The sequence below is a fragment of the Porites lutea genome, chromosome 10 (genome assembly GCF_958299795.1).
Source record: "Porites lutea chromosome 10, jaPorLute2.1, whole genome shotgun sequence".
NCBI lineage: Eukaryota > Metazoa > Cnidaria > Anthozoa > Scleractinia > Poritidae > Porites > Porites lutea.
Window position 1 is genome coordinate 17,180,338 of NC_133210.1, and position 24,741 is coordinate 17,205,078.

The following is a 24,741-nucleotide window of genomic DNA, read 5'->3' on the forward strand; positions in this document are numbered from 1 at the left end:
AGCTATTACCCCGGTATTTTTGTTTCAATCAATTTGGTGGCAATTCCTAATCAGTGTTAGAATTTTGTTTAAATTTTGTTTGAATTCACGACACAGCTTCTTTAATAAAGAGGTTAAGAACAACTCGGAAATGGGCTTTTTATTGTTTCGTTTTCTTCTTATGCTCAGGAACATGACGTAATATCCACTACGAGGAACTGATTGACTAGCGAACAGTATTGCGCAAGAAATTCTTACGTGAGTACGTGAGTACATGAGTACGTTTTATACAGCGTCACGTACCATTTTTTGAAACGAAGAATTAATTCAGAAAACCGAGATTCTGTTTCTTTTGCTTCATTATCTTCGGAAAATGCATACAATTGTGTTGGCTTTTAAGACTAAATGTCGTCTTGTGTCGTAGTGAAGTGAATCAATTACGTAGTTTTATGCAAAACTTTCCTCGACCTCTAACCTTGTGGTCCGTGACGTCACGACAAGAGGGCTTACTTGCCAGACATACTGAGGTACGGCTGAAGCAAGTTGCATTGATCGTCTCAAGCAAAATCATAAATGGCAACCACGGGGATAAATGTTTTAGGTAAGGTATTTTGATTTCCTTTTTCAGCAGTTATTCCTATTGCCAGAATTCGGAGCCTACCGTTGAATCGATAAATTCGAGCTAAAACAACCACTTGTAACTTCTGTATTATAAATAACTTATAACATATGTATTTGGGAATCAAACTGGTCGCGTTTGGTGCTTTACTGTACGGCCAAACCTTGAATAGTCATGGCGCCCGTGACTTAAGATGCGGTGTACAGCCTGGAATTACAACCCATGACCGACATTCACTTCATGCTATATTCAAACTGCTTTAACCCTTTAGGTCCCAATGGTGACCAACATAAATTTTCTCTTAACAATATCCATATGTTGCCAAGAGAAATGGTTATGACAGTTAATACAATGATCACTTAAGAGAAAATGCTTTGATCTGTTATCAAACTCTCTCAACTAATTCTTAAAGGAAATGTATGAAGAGCAGTTTGGAGAATTTGTGGGTGGATATTGGGGCTTAAAGGGTTTTTTAAGTTGAAGATTATTCTTCTGACGAATTTACAAAGCAAGAGCAATAATTCCTTTCACCGAACATACCTGCGCGTGGCCCACGTTTGTTCTGAGAAGGGGAAAGACCCGGGTCTTACGCTAAACTCTGACTGTCCACTAGTTTCTCCGTGAGTTAGCAAGTGCTCACGGCAAACAGACAAGATCCGCTTTTGAAAAGAAATTCACTAAATTTATAGGTTAACTTCCAGAAATATATCGCTTTTATTATTTTGTGACAATTTTCGCAATCGGCGCAAAACCCATACCCTTTGGAGCGACACAAAACTACAGTATAGTTAAAATAAGGGAAACCAAAACTGAATGCAGGGCTGGCAATACGGCAAAGGGCTGATTTATTATAGGCATATATTTCGGCTAACAAAAGTAGCCTTCCTCAGGGCCAGAACTATACTTAGAGAAAATATCTTTTAACGGCTCCAAAAATTTGAATTTAAAATTCACATAAGTGGTTAAAAATTTACTACAATCATAAATACTAGATAGAATAATATACAGGTAAATGATTATACAATAGAAATCGAAACAGTTCAATGTTCGTTCCTTCGGTTCAGAACGTCTGGTGACAGGGTTTTGCCTCTATCTATGAGGTAAGCTTCTCTTGCCTTAAGTCGTGACATGCTGAGGGTGTGTTGTAATTCCAGCGGAATAAGGTCCATGTCTGCGATCGAGTGTCCAGGTTGATTAAAGTGGGAAGCGACTGCTGCTGTGGCGTTTGCGTGGAGTGGATTGTTTGTTGCCTGTCTATGTTCTTTAAAGCGTTCACGAAGTGTGCCTTTAGTTTCACCTATACAAGGGAGTTTCCCTTCCCCCGGCTCCACACTTGTCTTTGATTGCCCTTGAACAGGTTGTCGGCTTGTGGGGTAATTAAGCTAGAGACGAGGAGGTCCTACAGCTGACTCGTTCCCAGACGTCTCTATCTATTTTATAAATGCGGGATTTGAGAATCGCATCGCATGGGGGGGGTGGAACGCGAAAAGCAGATCTTTTGTCAAAGACCAGAAAACAATAATTTTAAGTGACGATCACGACAAAACAGGCATTTAACAGGTCTGTCAGGTTTGTTACACACAAACGTTTTCCCTGTCCTTTTCTTTCTACCGTCCTCTTATGCGTACGTTAACATTGTGGGAACCGCCACTAAGTGATAGGGCTCAGATGTCACTTCAATATAAATTGTGTGAAGAAAAAGAAAAATTACTATGAGCCAAACAGACAAAAGGCCGTCAAAGAAAAAGGTTAAAGTTCAATTATCGCCAGAGTTAAACCGGGTTTATTGCTGTTGTGTTGGTATTTGACGTCTTGGGCACGTAATTCATGGTAGTCTACATATAGTCGCCCTAATATTATCTCCTTACCCTAGTAATATTTTTATACCCCTTTCACCCATGTATACCCTTGTAATACTGCATACCCCTTTTACCCATGCATACCCTAGTAATACTGCATACATACCCCTTTTACCCATGCATACCCTAGTAATACTGCATACCCCTTTTACCCATGTATACCCTAGTAATATCCTGCGAGAAGAGGTTTTGTTCTCTCTTGCATGCCTTCTAGCGTTAACAAGGTCGTTCGCGAGGCTTGTCAGTCGTGGCTTGCCAACTATGCGACTGACAATCCACGCGAACGACTTCGTAAACGCTAAAAGCCATGCGAGAGAGAAACCTCTGCTCGCAGAGTAACGTCTTGCTTGTTTTCTCTGCTTTTTTAGTTGGTTTTCTTTTGATTTTTTTACAAGGCAAATATTAAAAACGCTGGAATATATAAACACAAAAGAATTTTGAGGTGTCTGTAAGTTTAGCCTCCTACGCAGGCGTTCCAGCTAAGGGCTTCGTCATGCGTGGGACAGGACAAGAAAGAACGTCTCTTAGTTTAGTGGTACTCACGTTACTTTCTCGTTACCATGATATTTTTAAGGTATAACTATGGCTATATGGACTGCAGCTGTATTCGCTCAGGGTAAGTACAAAAAGTACCGGCATAAGTAAATATATTATTTATGCGTGGCTCGATTTCTGCTGCTGAACCTCTTCCCCAGAGCACTTTTTCCCTCGCATGTTGACGCACGTGAAGGGGACCTAAGAATGAGGCTGCAGTCCACTTGTACCCACGGTATACTCCTCTAACGCTGGCTCATTTCATAAAACAGCCGCTGGTATGAATCGTGTCTATAACATTAATGTTGCTCCGGAACATTTTCAGGATTATGAGATCGATTTTTCCGTGCTGATAGGGGGGTTGGAATCTCACGTGGTAAACCTGTAAGGTTATACAAGGTTGTATTACAGTTGAAGTCAGTACTTTTTTTGCGCTTGAAAAAATTCAAATTAATTACAAAAATAAACGAAATCTCAAAGGCATCATGACATTATCAGTGAATTTGAACCAATTAATCTCCACTTGATGTTCAAAATCATGACCGTTTAATCTTGTTGTATTAATTTTCGTAGATTCTTGACGTCGGTGCCGACCTTAATTGATAAATCTGTAACTGTCTTCTAATTACCATTTGTTCAAAATGCTTATTTATGCCAGTTTTATTCATCCGGTTTTGCAATTATTTGAGCCTATGAGTAACGTGAACTCGTCGCGTTAATAGGAAATTAGATCTGCTTAGAAGGCGTCGACATTGAGGAGAAAAGTAATTAAATGATCTTGACGAGACTTTTTTCGTCCTCCACTCTTTGGTCATTCCGTTTCATTCTCTCCATCTTTTCCCTTCTTTCCTATGTTCATTTTCATCCATCCTCCCTTGATGGAATACAGTTATGTCATTCATAATCTTATTTTCAGATATCAGTCTGAGGGTGACATGTCCTACTAACACCTCACTGGAATTCGCGTTAAGGTTCTACCAAAGGAGAATCTTAAGCCCCAGCTATCAATATCGTTACTTCCTAACTGACAGCAATTGCTCGTGGTTAATTCAAAGCAACTTGTTAAATGGGCCTGGCTACATAATTAAAGTTGTTATCAACGCCTTTTCATTGGAAGGTAGTGAAAATTCTCTTTCGTTTTACGACGGAGGTTCACCAACGACATCTCGCCTTCTTGGAACATATCGTCGTTCATATTCTCCTGATCATGGTGTATTTTACACCACTGGACCCTTTCTGTATATCGAGCTCAAGGTCTCACAAAAATTTCGATGGCGGACCGATGGCTACTGGCGATGGAAGGAGTATTATCGCGGCCGCTTTAACATCAGTTATTCGGCAGTCAAAAAAGGTGTAGTTGATGTTTCCGTGTTGTCAGTTCTGGCAGCTAATATTGTTTATTTGTTTCTTTGCTTTATTAATTAAAATATATTTTGAAAGTGAATGTGCTCCTCGCCGTTGAATAAACAACCTGTAAGTGGTTTAAAAAGAACCTGAACAAATCAGGCTTGACCGGAAATGGAATCCATCCTCTATTAACTGTGAGGTTCACTTTCACGTTCATCGTTTAATCCGCAGTTAAAAGTATAATTTACTCCATATAATTATTCGAATTCATAACACACCATAAATTCTCTTTTAAGCCCCCCCACCCCGGGAGGGGGGCTTAGTAGAGACCGGGCCTTACGGAGAGGAGAAGTCGTTACTTCACGTTAACATGGCAGCAAAATTTTTGGATGACAACAAACCGATAAAGTCAAATAAAAGTCTATTTGCACTATTTCATACTTAACGGACCTTATGCAATTTCATTGAATTTTGACAAATCTTGGCAAAATTTTCTTTGGGACCGTATCTACCGTTATCTAAGTTTAAAAAAAGAAAGCGACAATTTTTGTGTTTTGTTAACCTACTCCATAAAGCGGGCTCGTGAAATTAGGAAGTTTCATGTCGTAGTGGTTCAACGACGGCAAAGAAATGTACAAAATAGCGTGATGCACGTGCAAAGTTGTTTTTGTTAATATAAACATATCATTTTTTTGCCGTTCTCCATGTCGTCGTCGCCGTCGCCCTCTTCGTCGGGGATGGAGGGGATGGGGGTGGGGTTACACTCAAGGTTTGAGTAGAGGAGTGCTGTTCAAACCCTTATCCTGTTTCAGACGAACATTTTTCATTTCGCTAGCCTGTTTAAGACAGGAAACCTTATTTTATGACTCTGATTCGTTTCCTTTTGCATGCAGAATAATCTTTATTAAAAAATATTAAATTACTTAGTATTTTTTCAAACTAGCATCAAATATAATTAGATTTTTAAGGGAAAAAAATTAATTGTACCACAAATGTACTCCGCTCATCGCTAACCTTAATTCACACTGTCTTAAGACTCTTAAAAGGCCTCTTGTACAAAAAGATGCCCTGTTCAAGGCACTAAATAACGAAATTGAGCGGCACATACACGTAAAGGTCAAATATGGGAGTGCATTAAGGGTCATTCCTATAGCCCCTCTTCGCCTCCCTTCTTTCAATCCCTTGCCTAGCCATTTCGCACTGCTTCGGATTCTTGTTCTTTGGTTCTTTTAGTTGTTCATTTGTTAACCGAGTATGAACATTTTATAATTGTTCTCTTATTATTCACACAGAGACGATCTGCAGTCCACCATTTTTCGACAGTAAGGTTCAGCGGGTCCATGGTTCTTCAGGCACTCTGTTTGGCCCAAATTACCCCAATCCGTATGCAAACGCAATCGGCATGAGGTCATGTACTTGGGTGATCTCTGTTTCTACTGGCAATCTGGTGAACCTAACGTTCGAACATTCACTATATGAAGCCTTTGGAACCAAAGGCAGCGTGGAAGTACGTGATGGCCAGTCCGCACATGACGAGATGATTTTCAACGCTAGTTTTGGTAACCAGTTTTCTGTTTTTTCAACTGGAAGGTATATGAGGATTAAATTCAGTTTCTTTATTAGTGGCAGGGATGGGAACCAAGGTCGCGGTCTCGGAGCACATTTTAAAGCAACCCGTAAGTATAAATTTTTTGTTATCGTGTCCTGATCTTTTTTTCACAAAGACCACAATAAATGTACCTTGTTTACCCTTAAAGTTTTGCATAACCATTGTCTTTGATTTTCCTTGGGACTTTTGAAAATGGTGAATTAGTATGTGTAATCGAATGGTGACGAGTGAAATTAGGGAATAATTTCCTGCGCCATTTTTCCCAAATCCTAATTTCACGAGTATACCATTTGATTACCTATTAATATCATGGGTGACGAATTACGTTAGCAATCTTGGATTTTTGCATGTTTATCCTGAATCGTATCGATCGAGAACTCCACTCTCTCAAATGTTTAGACCTTAAATTTGGCTTATAAAGTTCAGAATTTTTTAGACTTTTTCGGCAAAATACCTGTTAGAATCCTTCTTGGTGTTCTCTTGTGAGTTCAGGTTTTCTAAAGCGTCTTTTTGTGCCCTGACATGTTCATTCACGGCTTTTTTAAACTTCGTCGCCATCTTGACACTGAGACGTACGGAAGGGTTGCCATGGCAATTTTGTAATTTCACATGTGAAATTACAAATTAACGCTGAAATTTCGCGCCAAAATTAAGGAGTAATTCGTCACCTATGATATTAAACAGTAAAACAGATGTCTCCGAGTCCCAGACCGCAAACAGACGACCGAATAAAAATTTGGCTGTCTAGAGTTTCTTTGTTTCAAGACGCTTACCACATTTGTCAGAACTGCCTGGCCAGACCAGTCCAGTCTTCAGGAGAATTCCACTACTGATCAGGACTTTCCAGTCCGATCACTTTATTTCTAAATGGTATGCACGGCAGTGATAGGTTGAAGAAAAAAATAATAATATCTTTTTTTTCAATATGACCGGTCTTGCCAACCAGTTCTGACTTATGGAAAGTGTCCTTACTCTGAAGCGGGTTCTTTTTTTAAAAAAAAACCGACGTGAATGCTCGACTTTTAGAAATACGAAAATGAAACGAGTACAATCCAATCCTGTCAGAACGAAGCCACTGGGGAACAATTCCGGGGAACAATAAAAGTGTTCGTATTAGCTTGGCGTCTGTATTGAAGTCAGAAAAAAAAAACATTTTATTATAGCGGAGCTCCCCCAACCTAAGAAAATGTGGTAATCTACCCATCCGAGAAATTTTGGTAATCACGTGACCGTACACCCGTCCGTCCGCACCACAGACATACCGATATAAAATAACTTAACCAACAGGTATGGCAACCCAAATGCAACTTGAGGTTGTAGTGGCGGGAATTGCATGGTCACCCACGTCTTGTGAAGCAGAGACAACTAAAGAGTCAATAAAGACGAAAACGGAAAGCGGAAATTGTTTCTGTATCCGTGTTGTCTAAAGTATTTAGCTTAGATTAAATGTTATGTCCACAAATTTGGAATATAGAGAAATAGAAATACAGAGAAAAAGAGAAAGTAGGTGACAGGCCAGCGACGCTCAACGAGTAAAAGAGCGACCGAGAGCTAGAGCGAGAGATACAATACAATTGAGATATTTTTTGTTGGAAGATCAACATGAAAATTTTGTAGCGGCGGTTAGAAAATGAGAAATGCTAGCGGCCACCACGGTGAAAATGAGCGGCAGCAAAAAAAAAGGTCAAGAACAAGTACGACATTTCTTCATAAATGTTTAACTAGGAAGTTTATGGAAGTTTCACGTTGCAGTCGTTCAAAACAGCGGCAAAGAAATGTACAAAAAAGTGTACTTTTTTGCTGCTTTTTTGCTATTAGACCCACTGTTGTTTTTCCGCCGTTCTCGTTGCCTTCGCCGCTTAGCATTACACGATTTTATATTTTGTTTGAGCAAACTATAAATATTATCGAGAGCTTCGCTTTTAGCCCTGGCTAAATCTGTATATTAACAACATACTAAAGAAATAAAACAGGACACTACTATTGTCAAACAAAACTTCTCTAGAGAGTCAGAAAGCCGTTATTCTGCTGACTGTCTCAGTTAAAGCACTCAGAACTCGATCATTTCTACAGTAGTTAATCATAAACAGTAATCTCTAGAACTTATTCTTCGCCAACGTAGTCAGAAATCTGGGCCTAGACATTATCTTATTCCGTCAACTGTAGCACTACGAACATTGAAATGGGGTCATCCCAAGGTTTTTTTCCTTCAAAAAAGATGCAGCGGCTTATTAAAGAACATAGTTGACAATAAGAGAGGCCAGGAGCCCATGGGCTCCTGGCGAGGCCGGGTAGCGAGGATAGAATGTCGACTTGAATCTGTTGAGCGTTCTAGAAAAAAAGATTCCGTCGCCCACTTTAGCGGTTGAATTCTAGACTAAAAAGTAAGGGCTTTTCCCAGGGAAAAAGAAAACTGTCGATCGGTAAGCTGGTGTCCGTAAAGCGTGTTTCCACTGCCATGTGTGAAGTTTGACGGTTGACCTTAAATTCCACGAGATCGAGCTTCGTCAGTAAAGGCCTTCCAGGTGGAGAAAGGTCCATTTCCATGTTTTCTTCCCTTTCTTCCCCCCCCCCCCCCCCCAAAAAAAAAAAAAAAATTAACAAAAGGTGCTCGTCTGAATTCACTTTTACTAACTTCACTCTGCTCTATTTTCCCTTGATTCCCAAAATATTCCTACTAACTGATTTTCGCAATTTCGAAGCGCAAGGCGCGAGCAGCCTCACGGGCGTTTCAGCCTCGCTCCAGAGCTATTGTTTGACTGCTCGCGCGTACTTGAATACACAAAAATAAGGACTGTATCGAGGCAAAGAGCGCTAATATTGCCATCAGTCAAGAGTATTATTTCTTCTTCTTCTTGTCTTGGTACAAGAATTTGTATAAAAAAACGCACTTCCAGGTGGAGGAAGGTCAGTCACACTCAAAATGTTTTCAGCACAAAAGTACTAACTGCCAACATATATTTCTAACAGCCCCTTTTTAGCTTGTATGTTTTGTTTTCCTATTGCAGACCAAGTGATGGTAGCCCATAGAAAGGTTTCTTTAAGTCCTATGCACGTGCATATGTATGCAAAGTTAACCCTTAAAGTCCCAATAGTGACCAACAACAATTTTCTCCTAACAATAATCCATACACTGTCAAGAGATAAAGTTATGAGAATTAATAAAATGATCATCATAGAGAAAATTCCATGATCTTTTATCAAATTCTCTCCACTAATTCTTAAAGGAAGTGTATGGAGATCAGTTTGGAGAATTTGTATGTGGATATTGGGGCTTAAAGGGTTAAAGACAAAAGGCAAATTCCCTATAGAATATCAAGTGGTCTGAATTGGGAGCCATAAAAAAGGTCTATTGAGGACACTATTTTTATGTCCGAGCCAAGCGAAGGTCTAGCTTTTTGCATTTCTCAGTTATTTTAAGTAGATTTTTAGTATTGATCCGGTCCCGAGAAACGAACTCCAGAGTCCGCTCTTCACTGATCAAGCGTTCTACCACTGTAGTCCTCCCGCGACTAAATGGAACCACAGGTATCCCAAGCTCACGAGAGTTTGAATTGTTGTTGCGTAACAGGGGGTCAAAAATTGTAATAAAAATACATCAGAATTTCTTACCTCGTCTCCTTGTCTAAATTTATGGTGTTTTCTTAGCATTTTTGGCCTTCAGGGCCCGCTGGAATCGCCCTGAAACGGCCACAAATGCTAAGAAAAGGTCAGAAATCTCCGTAAATTTAGACAAGGACACAAGGTAAGATATTCTGATGTATCTTTATTACTATTTTTGACCCCCTAAATTACGATGGCTTTAATCTCAATACAGACTCTTATAATACTTCTGTTACGTACCAACGATTCTCGTTCGTGAGCTTGGGGTACCTTTGAATGGAACTAACACTCTTATTATCTTGAATGCGCTTTATATTTACCTAGCAATGATGAATTTTGTTTTCCTTTTCAGCTCTTTATATGAGGGAGACTTGTTTGCCTGGAAACAAACTCAACCCTCAACTACAGTTGACTAGAGATCAGGGAACGCTAAAGAGCCCTATGAAGTACTACCCACCTAACTTGTATTGTAGATGGTCCATCAAAGTAACAGAGGAAAAGCCAGTAGAGCTCACCTTTAAGAGAATAGATACTGCTAGAAGCTGTACTGACTGGGACCGCGCCAAACATATATGCCTGTCTTACGAATGTGAAGACTATGTGGAGGTGCAGTGGGTGGAGAGGAACTACACAATGGTTAGAAAAAAATACTGTGGTTTCTTGTATAAAACCAAGGACAAATATCACAAATTGCCAGATGCCATTATCTCGACTAATGGGAGTTTGACGGTGATTTTTTCATCAAACGCCAAGGTCAAGGGGATTAAATACAGCGGTTTTGAGGCTACTTTCAAAGCTGTGGATCCATCAAACGGTAGGTAGATTAATTAAACAGTCTGAAATGCAGCTATAAACCCGATAACTCGAACGCTGAAGGGAAACGAAAAATAATTCGAGTTAGCGGAGTCCGCGCTACCAGATTTATTAAATATTTTAGTTTGCCAAGTTAATTCAAGTTATCAGGGTAAATTTCAGGGAAATGATGATCAAGGGAAAGGAAATTTAGATCAAGCCAGCGAGGAATTAGAGTTATCTGATGGAAATTCCTTTGGAGGTCGAGAATTTTTTATCGTTCGAGAAATTTTTGTCGATCGAACATTTTTCATCTGCCGAGAATTTTTTATCGATGGAGAATTTCTTCATCGATCCAGAATTTATTAAAACGATCCAGAATTTCATCATCGATCGAGAATACATTTTTTTTATTGGAGTCAGTACTGGTCAACAGTCTCTTTTGGCGCCATTACACAACAGACAAAATATAAAGGCAAATAATTTAATTTTGGGACGGCTTGGCAAGAGCCAACCCTGCAAAGTACGTATGTCAACTAATACAGCAGTAGGTAAATAACTAATGTACAACACTCGTAAATTAGCTTTTACAAAAGAAAGAACTGCTACAACTGGTCGATCTCGACCTGAATCCTCCAATTAAGCACGCAGGTTTAGTGTCGGTTAGGCCGCCAGTTAGGCTGGGAAACTAATTAAAACTCAGATCAACGACTAACTGGGACAGGGTACACTGTAGGAACGCAGAGGCTGAGCACAGGGAAAAAACTAAGAATCGTTCATTAATGTACCCAACAAGGCACGTAGGCCAATTAGTTCAAGGACAGCTGACATAAGTATAAATAGAAACAAAATACACTAAAAATCAATGATTTATTTCATATACATCCATCATAAATATATTAAGTCAGTGAAGGAACAGGTGCACAACTGTGATAACCGTACTAGTACGTAGGGTAAGAGACGCGGAAAAAGCTGAAAACTAGCAGAGCTGAGCTACCGCTTACAAGGGAAACAAATGCGGTCAAACGGGGCCCAGAAAAAACCTGCCCAAAAAAACCCCGAAGGGAAAAACTGCAGGCAGGAAATCTGGGTAGGAACTAAGGCTCAAGATCAAAGCCCTTCATACGGGACTTTACAATGTATTCGAGAATAGACTGCTCCTAAAATAAAACAAAAAATTAAGAATAACCAAAGGAAGGCTTGTTCAGAAGCCTAGATGACGTACACGCGATATACACAGCCTTATATACCCCCGGTATAACTACCCATGGTGCGGCTGGGCTAGTACAGAGGCCCTGTTGTATCTCGTGCTGTCAAAATATTTTTTTCTGCCTTCTTCGCGGGCTCATTCGTCAGAAATAACATTTGCCTATAGTATGCGATTCACCATTTTAACATAGACCATAATGCATCTTGTTTACCCCCAAAAATTCTGCATAACCATCGTTTCCAATTTCTCCTGGGTGTTACAGTCGTCCCAAGAGAAATCGAAGACAATGGTTATGCAAAATTTTGGGGGGTAAACAAGGTGCATTATGGTCTATGTGAAAATGGCGAATTGCCCATGATGGCGGAGGTGTTGAAACTGTTGTTTGTCGTCTTGTTACTTAACTATGATTTTGTTAGAGCACACAGTGAAGATTTAAAGATGGGTTATCGCTATTATCGCAGTCGCTACTCTGTTCTATTTACGAAACACATTCTTGAAGAGATACGAAAAAGTTCTCAAAATCTTCATCGTGTGCTACAACAAAATTATAAATGGAGAAAGGAAGGGATGAACCTTTTCACTGACACTTTATGCGAACCGGTCGCGTAGTTCTAGACTACCATATGAAGAAAAGGGTATTGCTTAGTGTCTTTTCAATCTTTTATATTACGTCATTTTGTGATTGCAGCCATACGTAACACCATTCAAACTACCCTTCAACTTTACAGTGGCCCCTCCCCCAGGCTGCACCTTCTCTGACAAATTCCATGAATTTTTATCATTTTGCTTTCGACAGGGAAGACAAGGAAGATAGCAATCGGCTTGAGTGTTGGCGTAGTGATGCTAATAGCACTCGTTGCCTCCATTGTGTGCTTCGTTAGACGGAGAAAGGCCCGTGCGTTAAGTAACCACTTGACGACAGTCAATGCAAGAAATACCAGTTCTGTTACCACGCCGTTGACTAGAGCTAATGCAGGAAATAACGGTCATGTTACCGCAATGGAAACGAGAAATAATTCAAGAGATACCAGTCTTGCTGCCACAAGAGCAATCACTACTGCATCCTATGGGACACAAACTTCACCTCTATCCCCTCAGGCAACACGGCAACATTCCGTAAACCTCAGTCCATCAATGAACTCTGCTTCACTTCAAAAAATACCATCAGGACCACCCCCAGCGTACCCAGGTTCACCCGACTCACCACCACCCTACCCAGGAATTGTTGAAGTTCCGCAATATCCCCCTCCGGGACAATCCTATCCATGGGAGCAAAGGCCCCAGCCGTCTGCTCCGCCCCCAAGTCCTTGAAGTAGTATTGGAACTTGCCTGTGTACAGACCCACCCCCCTCCCCCACTCTCCTAATGACCACAATGAGCTTTTGGTCGAGAACAATGAGCTGGCTAATAGTTGAGAGTACATAAATAGAAAAGATCCGAGTTATTCGGAAAAATATATTGATGACCAGAGCTAAAGAAAAACAAATCAAGCCAAAGAAGTATTAATTTAAAATTGTATATTACAAAGACCGTCAAAAAGCTTAAAAATACAAACTACCAAAGTTTGTTCATACGCATCAAGAAACATGTTGAATTAAAGCAGGTTTACCAAAGTAAAAACTGTCAGAAAAATGGCGTTTTTGCACAGGTTTCAAGTACTGATACGCCTTTAACTATTTCTTAAAAGTTTGCGATGCTTCTGAGGGGCACGTTTTCAGAGGAACTTCTTGCGTTGCTTCCTGATAAATTAAACATACATGTTCTAATAGGTAATTAATCGTGGAAATAAATGACGTTTGCATAACTCGTGCGACGTGATAATGTGCTGTAAATAACAAATTTATATACAAGGCTTTTAGTCTGCAATTAATTTTCGCGGAGGTGCAAAACATTCGGATAATTAAACAAACGATATTCATTTAACAGAAAGCCCCTCTCTCGTCACGTGATAGCGGGCAAAGAACACTTTTAAGGCAGACCTTCTTTGTGAAGCAGTCAGATTAAAGCACCTCTCAGTGAATTTGAACAGTTGGTCGTGAGACGGCAAACGTAACACCGGCCGATGTTGAAAACATCACTTTAAACTTCGCTGTACCTGTGGAATTATCAATGGACATAATCGCAGCCGTAAATATTCTTTTCTCCATCACGGCATCTCTTGGCAACGCTCTGATCTTGCTTGCTCTTCGTAAAGTAACTTCTCTTCATCCGCCAACTAAACTGCTGTTTCAATGCCTGGCGATCACTGATCTGGGCGTTGGTCTTAGTTCCCAGCCACTCTTCGCCTACATGCTGCTAAATGGTTTTAGAACTGTTGAAGTAATCATAGTCAGTAACGCTATTCTCTCCATTATTTTTTGTGGAGTTTCGATGCTCATATCAACTGCCCTCAGTGTGGACAGACTTCTCGCTCTGTTGCTGGGATTAAGGTACAGACACGTTGTAACACTGAAGAGAGTTCGTATAGCTGTTGCCTGTTGCTGGTTAACTGCTTTTGTGAGTGCATTGGTCATATTTTTGTTTATAGGAAAGACCGTTACGAAAATAGTCATGAGTTTAATAATTCTCTTTGTAATTACTATCTCACTGTTTTGTTACACGAAAATCGTTCTTAAACTTCGGCAACATCAAACCAGTGTGCAAGAGAATGTCCACCAAGGAATGGCGAACGCAGGAGGAGTTCCAATAAACTTAGAACAATATAAAAGGACTGTTGTAAGCATAGCTTTGGTGCAGATGGCATTAGTCGCATGCTATTTCCCATCACTTATTTGTCTTATATTAGCACAGCTAGATGGTATTCCCTATAACGTCTTTGTCTCCATCATTCTTACCAGTATAACCCTCCTTTACCTTAACTCGTCTTTAAACCCGTTTTTGTACTGCTGGAGGATCAAAGAAGTTAGACAAGCAGTTTTGGGTACAATCAAAAGGTTTTGCTCACGTCCAAGCTGATTAACAACTATAGTCTTGTCAATATTCGAAAGCACAAAATCATTTTAACACTGATTTTGCCTTAAGTAAATAGTGGTTCTCCAGTAGCTTAAAACAATTGTAAGGAAAAAATTAAAATGTTCAGTTTGAATGCATAGTTATTTTCATCATGAAGCGTTAAATTAAAAAAAAAAACCGGTAGATGCCTCCGTCGAATTCTGCCGGAATTCAAAACAATCTGAACAACGGATCAACAAGGGAATCCGGGAAAATATTAGTCAGCTGTCTACTTGAATGGACTGCTGTTTACTGTTCTTTCCACTAGATCTATGATCGAAGTATCCAACATTAGTTGATAAACATCTTAACTTTCGTTTAAATAACAAACGGATATTCTTTTGAAAGCTATGCCAGGTTTCCAGAAAATGACAGTCAGAAGCGACGAGCAGTTAAATGAGAGAGGAGTCACTTCTAGAGTTTTTTCAAAAAAGCTTTTAGGTAATAGTCATGAATGATAAACGGTGATGACTTAAATAAAAGACTTTTTTAAAGGCAATTATTTAAAAAAACAAAACAAATTGAAAGCCTATAAATGGATAATGTTATTCCCTTATGAACACCCTTTTAGGTTTTTAATAAGAGACTGCTATCCCAAATCAATCAAAAATTAAGCTTTAATAGAATGGTTCTATTCAAGACGTCTGAAATATCTATTACCAAGGCGGCTATCGGGCGGGAACGTTTTTGTTTCTTTTTTCTACCTCGGACAAATTGTTAATTTAGCAAATAGGAGAGACCTCAAGAGCATTAATCTTGATTACACAGGCAACTAGAAAAAAATACACGAGCGATGGAAGTTTAATTAACAGGAAAACGTCGCCCAGACAACTGGCAAATTTCGGAGCCTTGCAACAAAAATTTTCAAAGATTTCTTAGATACGGGCGCAGTGACCATGAATGTTAAGCTGCATTTTATAAAAATGGATGAGTGAAACACCATTAGCAAAAGTTTAACAACAGTTAATGGACTTGATAGTAAATAGAAAACTTGTTATTGACATAAAAGGAATGCACTCAGTCTACAAATGTCACACTGTGACTCGGTAGGCTTTTTATTGTTATAATTTCAGTTTCCACTCCCTAGAGTTTTATAATGCATGTTAATTGATTCCTAAAATGATAACATCTATTTTGTCTGCAATGCAAAGATTCCATTTGAATAAAAACTGTTTCTTTTACAGTCTCAAGTTTGGCAAGAGGTATTTCAGGGGCACCCACCGACAATTTTCGGAAGAATATCTGTTCGGAAGACGATTTGAGATCTAGAATTTTCGAAACATTTGTTGTAAAATTTCTTGCTTGCCTGCCTCTCCTAGGATTTTCGAACATGTAAAAAATGGTATAATTGCCTATTTTTAACGGATTTTTACCCTAAAAGGCCACCTAGAATTTTCGGGAGCCTTTTTTCTGGCTGAAATTTTCGAAAAAGTAAGTTTTGATCCCTATTATTTTCAGATCACTAGACTTTCAGCTAGGAAATCCGAACAGATGAAAAATTTTTAGGGGATAAAAGTATGCCTATATCTACCGTTTAAATACTAAAATACGTTTAACAATGCTATGTTTAAGTGGTTTTGAACTATATTCTCGTTGGGTGCCCCTGGTATTTGAAAGCACACATGTATCCGTCAGTGCTTAACCAAGCTTCTTAAAATTAGGGCACCCAACGAGAGGATAGTTCAAAACCACTTAAACATAGCATTGTTAGACGTATTTTAGTATTTAAACGGCAGATATAGGCATATTTTTATCCCCTAAAAAGTTTTCATCTGTTCGGATTTCCTAGCTGAAAGTCTAGTGATTCGAAAATTATAGGGATCAAAACTTACCTTTTCGAAAATTTCAGCCAGAAAAAGGCGCCCGAAAATTCTACGTGACCTTTTTAGGGTAAAAATCCGGCCGTTAAAAACGGGCAATTATACCATTTTTTTTAGATGTTCGAAAATACTAGGAGAGGCAGGCAAGCAAGTAATTTTACAACAAATTTTCCGAAAATTCTAGATCTCAAATCGTCTTCCCAACAGATATTTTCCGAAAATTGACGTTGGGTGCCCCTGTCTTAAAATGGTCCGACATGAGAACCTGCAGAGCAATTTAAAAAGTGGCGGAATTATTTTTTCCTTAATTTTCCTTTATTGTTAAACCTGTTCTCTGCTTTTGTTTTTCATTTTCCTAATGAAAGTCATTCTTAGTCTTTTCTGATTTCCAATGATCATAGTATAAGTTGGCTAATTGGCAAGAATACACAAAATTAATATGCAAATAGAAAATACCCTCGAAAAATGATTTTGAATGAATAATAAAGTAATTGTTGCACACGGCTCTCACTTTTATGATCTGAAAACTTATGCAGATTTCGGACCTCAACAAACTAATTCCGCTAATACCCTTCGTACCCATAAAACCGGATGTCTGCAACTCCTTGTAGTGACAGAGTTGTACAAGTGACAGAAAAAATATGTGAAAACAGGAATAGTATTTGGGTGAAATACCAGTCCCTGCTGCTGGCTAGGCTCGCAGCAATTATACAGAATGTTATGGTTGATACTTGTATTCTGGTAGAGTATTTCGTAGAGCGCTCATTTCATTTGATTGAAGAGCATGACAGGAACCTGAACTCCTGTGAAGTTATAATGTTATAGTAATATATTTAGTTTTGTATACTCGCTTTATTTCTTTTAGCACGTTACAGAAAAATTATACAAATTTAGCTGTAATCGTCATTTTCACATAGGGCATAATGCGTCTTGTTTACCCTCCAAAATTTTGCATAACGGAACCATTGTTTCCAATTTCTCATGGGCACCCAACGAGAATATAGTTCAAAACCACTTGAACATAGCTTAGTTAAACGTATTTTAGTATTTAAACGGTAGATATAGGCATATTTTTATCCCCTAAAAAGTTTTCATCTGTTCGGATTTCCTAGTCTAGTGATCCGAAAATTATAGCGATCAAAATTTATCTTTTCGAAAATTTTAGCCAGAAAAAAGGCTCCCGAATTCTAGGTGACCTTTTTTAGGGTAAAAATCCGTTAAAAATGGGCAGTTATGTTCGAAAATCCTAGAAGAGGCTAGGCTCGATTACCAGCCCCTGTTCGGGAAAATGAGCCCACAAGACCGGACCCGGGAGACGGCGGAAATCGAGCCTAAGAAGAGGCAGGTAAGCAAGAAATTTTAAAACAAATGTTCCGAAAATTCTAGATCTCAAATCATCTTCCGAACAGATGTTTTGGGTGCCCCTGATTTCTCCTGGGCATTACAGTCGTCGCAAGAAGAAATCGAAGACAATATAGTTATGTACAACTTTGGGGAATAAACAAGGTGCGTTATGGTGAATATTGAGGATATCAATATACTGCTGTAAGAATAAAAAATACAACGTTAAATTTTGACTTGCTAACAACTCATCACTAATGATAACATTCTTATGGTAGATAGTAAATAAAATTCCCATGATAAAGTTCTATTCGTTCCCCTGTGGAATTCTGTAACTGGTACTTTAATTTTTATATAAAATTTAGGAACGTATCCGCCTTTTTCGTGGTGCCAACTATGATGGTTTCATTATTTAACATTTTAGAAAAGCATAAACGTTTTACATGTAGTGAAGCAGTATTCTTAAAGATTATCAAAAGCATTTGTAGTATGAGAAGGGTGTCGTAAATTAGCTATGCGTTATTTCTTAGCACAGGCCACAGCGAGACATGGGAATATTACGGAAATACCCCCAGGTTGATAATCATTAAATACTCATGATATCTCCCAGAAAATAAGCCTTAAGTAATTTGATCCTTATCTTGAAAAGGATTATATTTTTGAAGGATTCGTACAGGGGCACCCAACGACAATTTTTGGAAAATATCTGTTCGGAGGACGACTTGAGATGTAGAATTTTCGGAGCATTTGTTGTTAAATCGCCTGCTTGCTTGCCACTCCTAGGATTTTCGAACTCCCCCAAAAATAGTATAATTGCCAATTTTTAGCGGATTTTTACCGTAAAAAGGTCACCTAGAATTTTCGGGCGCCTTTTTTTTGGCTGAAATTTTCGAAAAGGTAAGTTTTGATCCCTATAATTTTCGAATCACTAGACTTTCCGCTAGGAAATCCGAACAGATGAAAAATTTTTAGGGGATAAAAATATGCCTATATCTACCGTTTAAATACTAAAATACGTTTAACAATGCCATGTATTCTCGTTGGGTGCCCCTCTTCGTACAGTGCAATGAAAAGGAAACCCGATAAGGTGATTACTGTTTCTAGAACTAAATATTACTTTTTTTTAATTAGCTGTGAATGGATAACTTATCTAGCATGTTTTGTTGTATACTAGGTAAGCTCTTTTTTATACTGCGTGGGGGAAAATGTTTTAAAAATAAAGACTTCTCTTTGCATGTAAAGAAACGAGTATACACGATACTGATCCCTACACATTCTTCTCGAACTAGTGATTATTTTTCAAATATGAATGGATGAATCTTGCCTAAGTATGTTTTCTTTAGTTTTACACGAGCGTTAATATTTTATTGATTATTGTTGTTTTGGCTTGCTTCCAGAAAACACGATAGTAAACACTGTCTTCCCTGTGTATTACTCATCCTCAATTCGATCATTATTAGGGTTAGCCAGCCTTTGTGTGATTCCTCGGTTTTTTGTATTCTCAATAAAAAAATTCCTTTTAATAAATTTATACCTGTCCAGTTTATAATTGGCTTAGTTTGCATTGCCTCTAGGCAATAAGCACACTGTTATATAAATATAATATAAAAATTTAATGAAGACATTTATCAATTCAAAACAAATTCCTTCCGTGAAAACGATCAAAGTATCTCTTTGACCTTGAACTTTTGATTTCGCTTATGTAACATTATTCACTAGCACTGACTACGGCCTAGCTCACTCGCTTTGCACCTACATTGTTTTATACCTGGATAGATACGACGAACAATCTGCAATGGAACGTTAAAACGTCTTCAGTAAAACACGACCAACAGACCAGTGTTTTAAGAGGGATCGGGGAACCGATCGACTGCATCGTATATGAATGAAAGTGATAAGACATTCTTGAAAGCCACGAGACCTGACGTTTGCGAGCCAAATATCATTCAATTCTGACACAGGAAACTTAAATTCTGATTCCTTTAGAGCAGTAGCCTCTGCAGCCTGTGCAAATTCAAATTAGACTGCAACTCAGTGTTTTATCCTGATTCCCGGTGATTGCTGAAAGTAGAGCGTAGAGTTTTGAACAAGAAACTCTGGTCCCCTTGATCGCTACTGCCGGAGGGAAAGAATAACGCCAGTCCTCCATTCACTGTCAGCCGTAGAAATCCCAGTCGCTTAGCTTATCTGGAAGCAATTATGGAAGCAGATGAATCTTTCGACACCGACTTAGAGGAAGACAGCGTCTTCGAAGAACTTGAAATCGCCGACGGAAACGACGAGGTTGAGAATTCAGGAAAGTCAGTTCAGGATATTTACCTCGAGGCATGTAAAAATAATGAAGTTTTTCCTTCATCAAGATTCTTGAAACGATGCTTAACTGAGAGCGTAGACCTGAGCCATTACGGCCTCGGCAATCCTGGCACAAGAGCCGTTTGCACAGCTTTGGAAAAATGCTCAAATGTAATAAACTTACAACTTCAAGACAATGGCATTAATGACAAGGGAATCGTGTCAATCGCAAAGATGCTGAAAAGAAATGTTCATATAGTCAAGGTGGATCTGTTGGGCAACCCTATTGGCAAAGGAGGTACTGATGAACTAGGGGATATGCTACTGCAGAACAACACCCTAAAAGAACTAAACCTTAGCAAGTGTAGTTTGCAAGGGAAAAACTTCGTTGTTTTTTGTAATTCAATTAGGTTAGATGCCCCGTTGACATATTTGAATTTGTCATACAACGACCTTGGTGACAAAGGGGCGTCGTTGCTTGGGTCGGCCATCAAGTGGAACACAGTCCTAGTCACTCTGGACATCAGTTGGAACAGCATTCGGGTCGAAGGGGCTCGGGTCTTGGCTGAGGGATTAAAAATGAATACTCGCCTCAGAGAGATGAATATTAGCTGGAATGGCCTTCTTGATAATGGCATTGCATCTATGCAAGATGCATTGTCGTGCAACCAGACGCTCAAAGTCCTGGACATCAGCAGTAATTGCATCTCCAATAAAGGTGTTGCTTCCATAGCAAAGTTTTTGAGGACGAACAAATGCTTAGAAATTTTGAAAACTGGGCGGAATCCATTCCAAAGCTTTGGTGCCTGTATTCTCTTGCAGGCAATAAGGAAAAATCTATCGAGCGCTTTGAGAGAGTTGCAAATGGACGATATAGTCTTTGACAAGGATTGCGCCCGAGAGCTTGAACTTTTGCTGGAAGGAAGGCCATACTTCACGTGTTCCTGGGATATCAGCATAAAGGGAGAGCGCAAATCGGACGAGATCAAGAATACGACTGATGTTTTTGATGTCTACTTGGCTTTCGTTCGCACTCGAGGGCTCCGCTTGATCGAATTGTTTAAGATTTTATCGAAGGACCGCGATGGTGGCAAGCTCAGTAAAGAGGATTTTGTAAGTGGAATGAAGAAGTTAAATGCGCCATTTCATGACATGAAATTAAGGGAACTGTTTGATAGAATGGACCTAAACGGTAGTGGTGTCATCAAGTTTCAAGATTTCGTTGTTTGTTCCCGTGGACGGTATTCACATTTAGGAAGACATATTTCAGCAGCAACTTAAAAAAAAAAACCAAAGGGCCAGTTTCTTCATCATCACCACCACCACCACCACCATCGTCATCATTATCATCATCATCATCATCACTATTATTATCATCATCATCACCACCACCACCACCATCATCATCTTCATCATCATCATCATCATCATCATTATCATCATCATCATTACTATTATCGTCATTATAATCTTCATTAAGGTGTCTAAGCGTTTTAGCGCCACTTGGCACTAATTAGGGACACATACAATAAAGAACTAACGATATCAAAAGGAAGATGAATGTCAAGGGAATGTCTAATTTCTGAACTTCTTGTTACAACCGTTCCCAAAAATTCTCCTTACCATTTTCGTATTGATATTTTAGCCCAACAGGGGCATGGGCTCCTGAATCCAACCACTCTCCCTTCTCTCCTTTGGTATATCTTCGTCCACGAGCTCGATTTCACGTGAATTTTAACGTTTAGCAGAAACAAATAACATGCCTCTGCTTTTAGCCAATCACCGTACGGTAAGTGCTCGCACGTAAGTTTGAACTTCGTTCCGAACTTTTCGGATTTTTTTATGCTCTCTCTTCGTTGCTTAGGTTTTGAGCTTTTCCTGCCAGGTACAAAAAGTCTCAATCGCTTAAAACTATGTCAAAATTGTCTTTCTCTGAGAGGAAGGGGTAGAGTTTTATAATATCTACCACCCTCCGTTCTTAAATCTCCCGTGGAGAGTACGAAGTTGACAAAATGACTGTTCCTTACTCCCTCTCGCCCCAGTACTCCCTCCTTTTCCTTCCACCCGCCCAGGGCCCAGTTGTTCGAAAGTCGACTAGCGCTTAACCCGGGGTAAAATTTAACTCGGGTTCCTCTTTCTCGTGTTAAAAAGCATTTTTTCGGACAATTTTCTCTGCTATTTTTAGAGCTTCCAATCATCAGCTTGTAGACAGACAGAATTAAAACTGAAATGCTTTTTAAACTTTCAAATCTGAATTCAAATCTCGCACTAACCCTGGGTCATCTTAACCCAGCTTTGCACAACTCGGCCCTGGTTCAAAAAAAACTTGTCGTTTTCGAGGGGTGGGGGGGGGAGGGGAGAATTTGAAAATAGACTCAAATGTTGACTAAATCACGTCCCCGGTATTCGTCGAACCATGTTCAGATCTTCTTCGGAATGCTCAAGTGGATCCCACGTCGTTTCAGTTCTATTACGTTTTTGAAATTGCCTTAATGCATGACTTTTAAAAGGCACGTTAATCTTTTGGCTTGAGCTATCAATCGATCAATTTATCAACAAAGGTTAATACGTGGGATGAGGTTGCCCACCATACAAAGACAATAAACAAAAACAAAAAACAAACAAAAAGAAAAGATAACGCCATTGTTTATTTGTTTTGATAGTTAGTACCGAAAAATTGTCATAAATTTTTATCGAAATCAGACTGTATATGATCATCACTCGTCCAACATGAATTTTTTTTGTAGTGCATTTTTTTTAGTGACTGAACTTTGTAATCATCTTCTGACACAAAAACAAAAATCTTTTTATGGGTATATTTGTGGAAAGTTAACGACAAAATAATATAGCTGTAGCTCGACTTAGGGCCTGTTTACATGGAGGTGGGGGACCGGCCCCAGGTAGGTGAGGTAACCCGCTTAGGTGGGGTAACCCGCCTGTCCATATAATCCCTCATTTTAATTTGATCACGTTTACATGTTAAGTGAGGTGACCCACCACATGTTACCTCACCTATCTGGGGTCCCTCACCTCCATATGAACTCAGGCCCTTATTGACATACCATAATACTCTTTGTTTGTCACCCCAAAATTTTGCATAAGCATTGTTTTCAGTTTCTCTTGGGGCCTTTTTAATTCCCAAGGGAAACTGAAAACAATGCTTTTGCAAAATTTTGGGGTGATAAACAAAGAGTATTATGGTATGTTATGGTATTTTCTGGAGTGGTCAATTGAACAGGAACAACAGAGCGTTTTCACTCACGTGACCAGCATCTATGCAAATTTATTGGAACAAAAGAAAGCGTTGTTCAACTCCCTCAGGATTGATTTGGAACACCAACATGGCCGCCGTTTTATTGTTTTGGAACACCAATATGGCCGCTGTGACGTCATGTGAAAATGCTTTATAGTATTGTATGAGACAACGCCTAACATATCTTCGAAATGCGCATTCATATTGATCAAAACACAGACATAACGTACTTGCCTGCACAGTAGTCAAGCTCTTCCTTTAGAATTTGGACATGTGATGTTGGCAGCTTTTCTTTTGTCGAAGGCGGAACTTCAACAAAAGAAGCTTTAAAATATGGAAATCTTTTTACCACACGGGACTCTCTAGCCTGCGAAGCGCAGACGCATTTCCGGTCGTCGCTTCTCTCCCTCCGAAAAATAGCGTCTGCGAACCCGAGCGGCAAAACGATTTCCGTGACGTAAAACCTTTTTAGCCAATCACGGTTTACCTCTTAAAATCAAGGAACTAACTCGCGAGACTTCTCGCAGGATCGTGCGCGGTGGATATGTTTTCAAGTCGAAATTGAAAGGACGACGTGGCTTGTGTATAGCCGTCCTTTTTTCTCAGAACGACGCGTTTACGAAAGTTAATTTGCCAGGATTGTGGGACTGATTGACGAAATAAGTATCAAGAGGAGTCATATCCAAGAAAAGATTAGAGGACAATTTCCATCTATTTGCCTACGGAGTCATTGATTTATCACACCTTGTTGTTTTGATCATATTCGAAACGATAAATGTCCTAATGACAGAAGACGTATCATGCCGTTTGTTGCTTCTGTTCCTCCCTGGTTCCTGACAGGAAAGTGTGCCTTGGAGAACTCTTCGCTAGTTTGTCGTGTGCCGCTTTAGATATTTTTAGTAGATATCCTTTATCTTTGAAAGGTAGGACATGTGGTAATTGATTTTCCATGCGTGGTTGCTTCTTGGTTCAGATAGAACTTTGATCAGATCGAAAGCATTTTATATTTGTTCCGGTATATTTCTTTAAGTACATGTTCTTTTCAAGGTTCTCATTTCCATAGTTTTTTGTGAGATGAGTCGAAGCGTCGTAGCTGAAATGTTATTTTGACTATGATCTATTTACTGCTGTAACTATTTATTTCACGCTGGGTCTGGCCCAGGTTTATAATATTTCAGATCATTGTGTTGTGGCGATACTAGAATTATTAACGAGCGATTGTTAGAGATTTCTGAATCAGTCAAGGATGTGTCTGTATAATTGATTCACCACCTTTTGTCAGCGCTGGTTAAATTGAAATAAATAAGTCTGAGCGCGATGTCATTAAGCTATGTTGCTTTCCTTTCACTGTAGCGATTATTTGGTCCGGGTTTTGTTTATGTCACGTACTGCCGTCTTTTATAAAGCGAAACCAAAGGCCCACATCACATACATAGCTTAAGAAGCCGTTGCTTCATAAAGAAGTCACCATTCAACGTCGCAGGAAACCTTG

At 39.3% G+C, this 24,741-nt stretch overlaps 3 protein-coding genes across 3 annotated transcripts; all 3 read left to right on the forward strand.

Moving 5' to 3' along the window:
- Window positions 1-2,814: 2,814 nt before the first annotated feature.
- Window positions 2,815-12,921, forward strand: LOC140950497 (dorsal-ventral patterning tolloid-like protein 1). The gene is made up of 5 exons (XM_073399734.1): window positions 2,815-3,073; window positions 3,908-4,342; window positions 5,631-6,014; window positions 9,903-10,364; window positions 12,349-12,921. Exons 1-5 carry the CDS (start codon window positions 3,040-3,042, stop codon window positions 12,861-12,863), a joined length of 1,830 nt encoding a protein of 609 aa, XP_073255835.1. The 5' UTR covers window positions 2,815-3,039; the 3' UTR covers window positions 12,864-12,921.
- Window positions 12,922-13,498: 577 nt separating this feature from the next.
- Window positions 13,499-14,511, forward strand: LOC140950498 (melanocyte-stimulating hormone receptor-like). Its single transcript, XM_073399735.1, has one exon. It carries the CDS (start codon window positions 13,662-13,664, stop codon window positions 14,505-14,507), a length of 846 nt encoding a protein of 281 aa, XP_073255836.1. The 5' UTR covers window positions 13,499-13,661; the 3' UTR covers window positions 14,508-14,511.
- Window positions 14,512-19,789: 5,278 nt separating this feature from the next.
- LOC140949602 (uncharacterized) lies at window positions 19,790-21,277 on the forward strand. The gene has a single exon (XM_073398761.1). It carries the CDS (start codon window positions 19,904-19,906, stop codon window positions 21,275-21,277), a length of 1,374 nt encoding a protein of 457 aa, XP_073254862.1. The 5' UTR covers window positions 19,790-19,903.
- The last annotated feature ends 3,464 nt before the right edge of the window (window positions 21,278-24,741 follow it).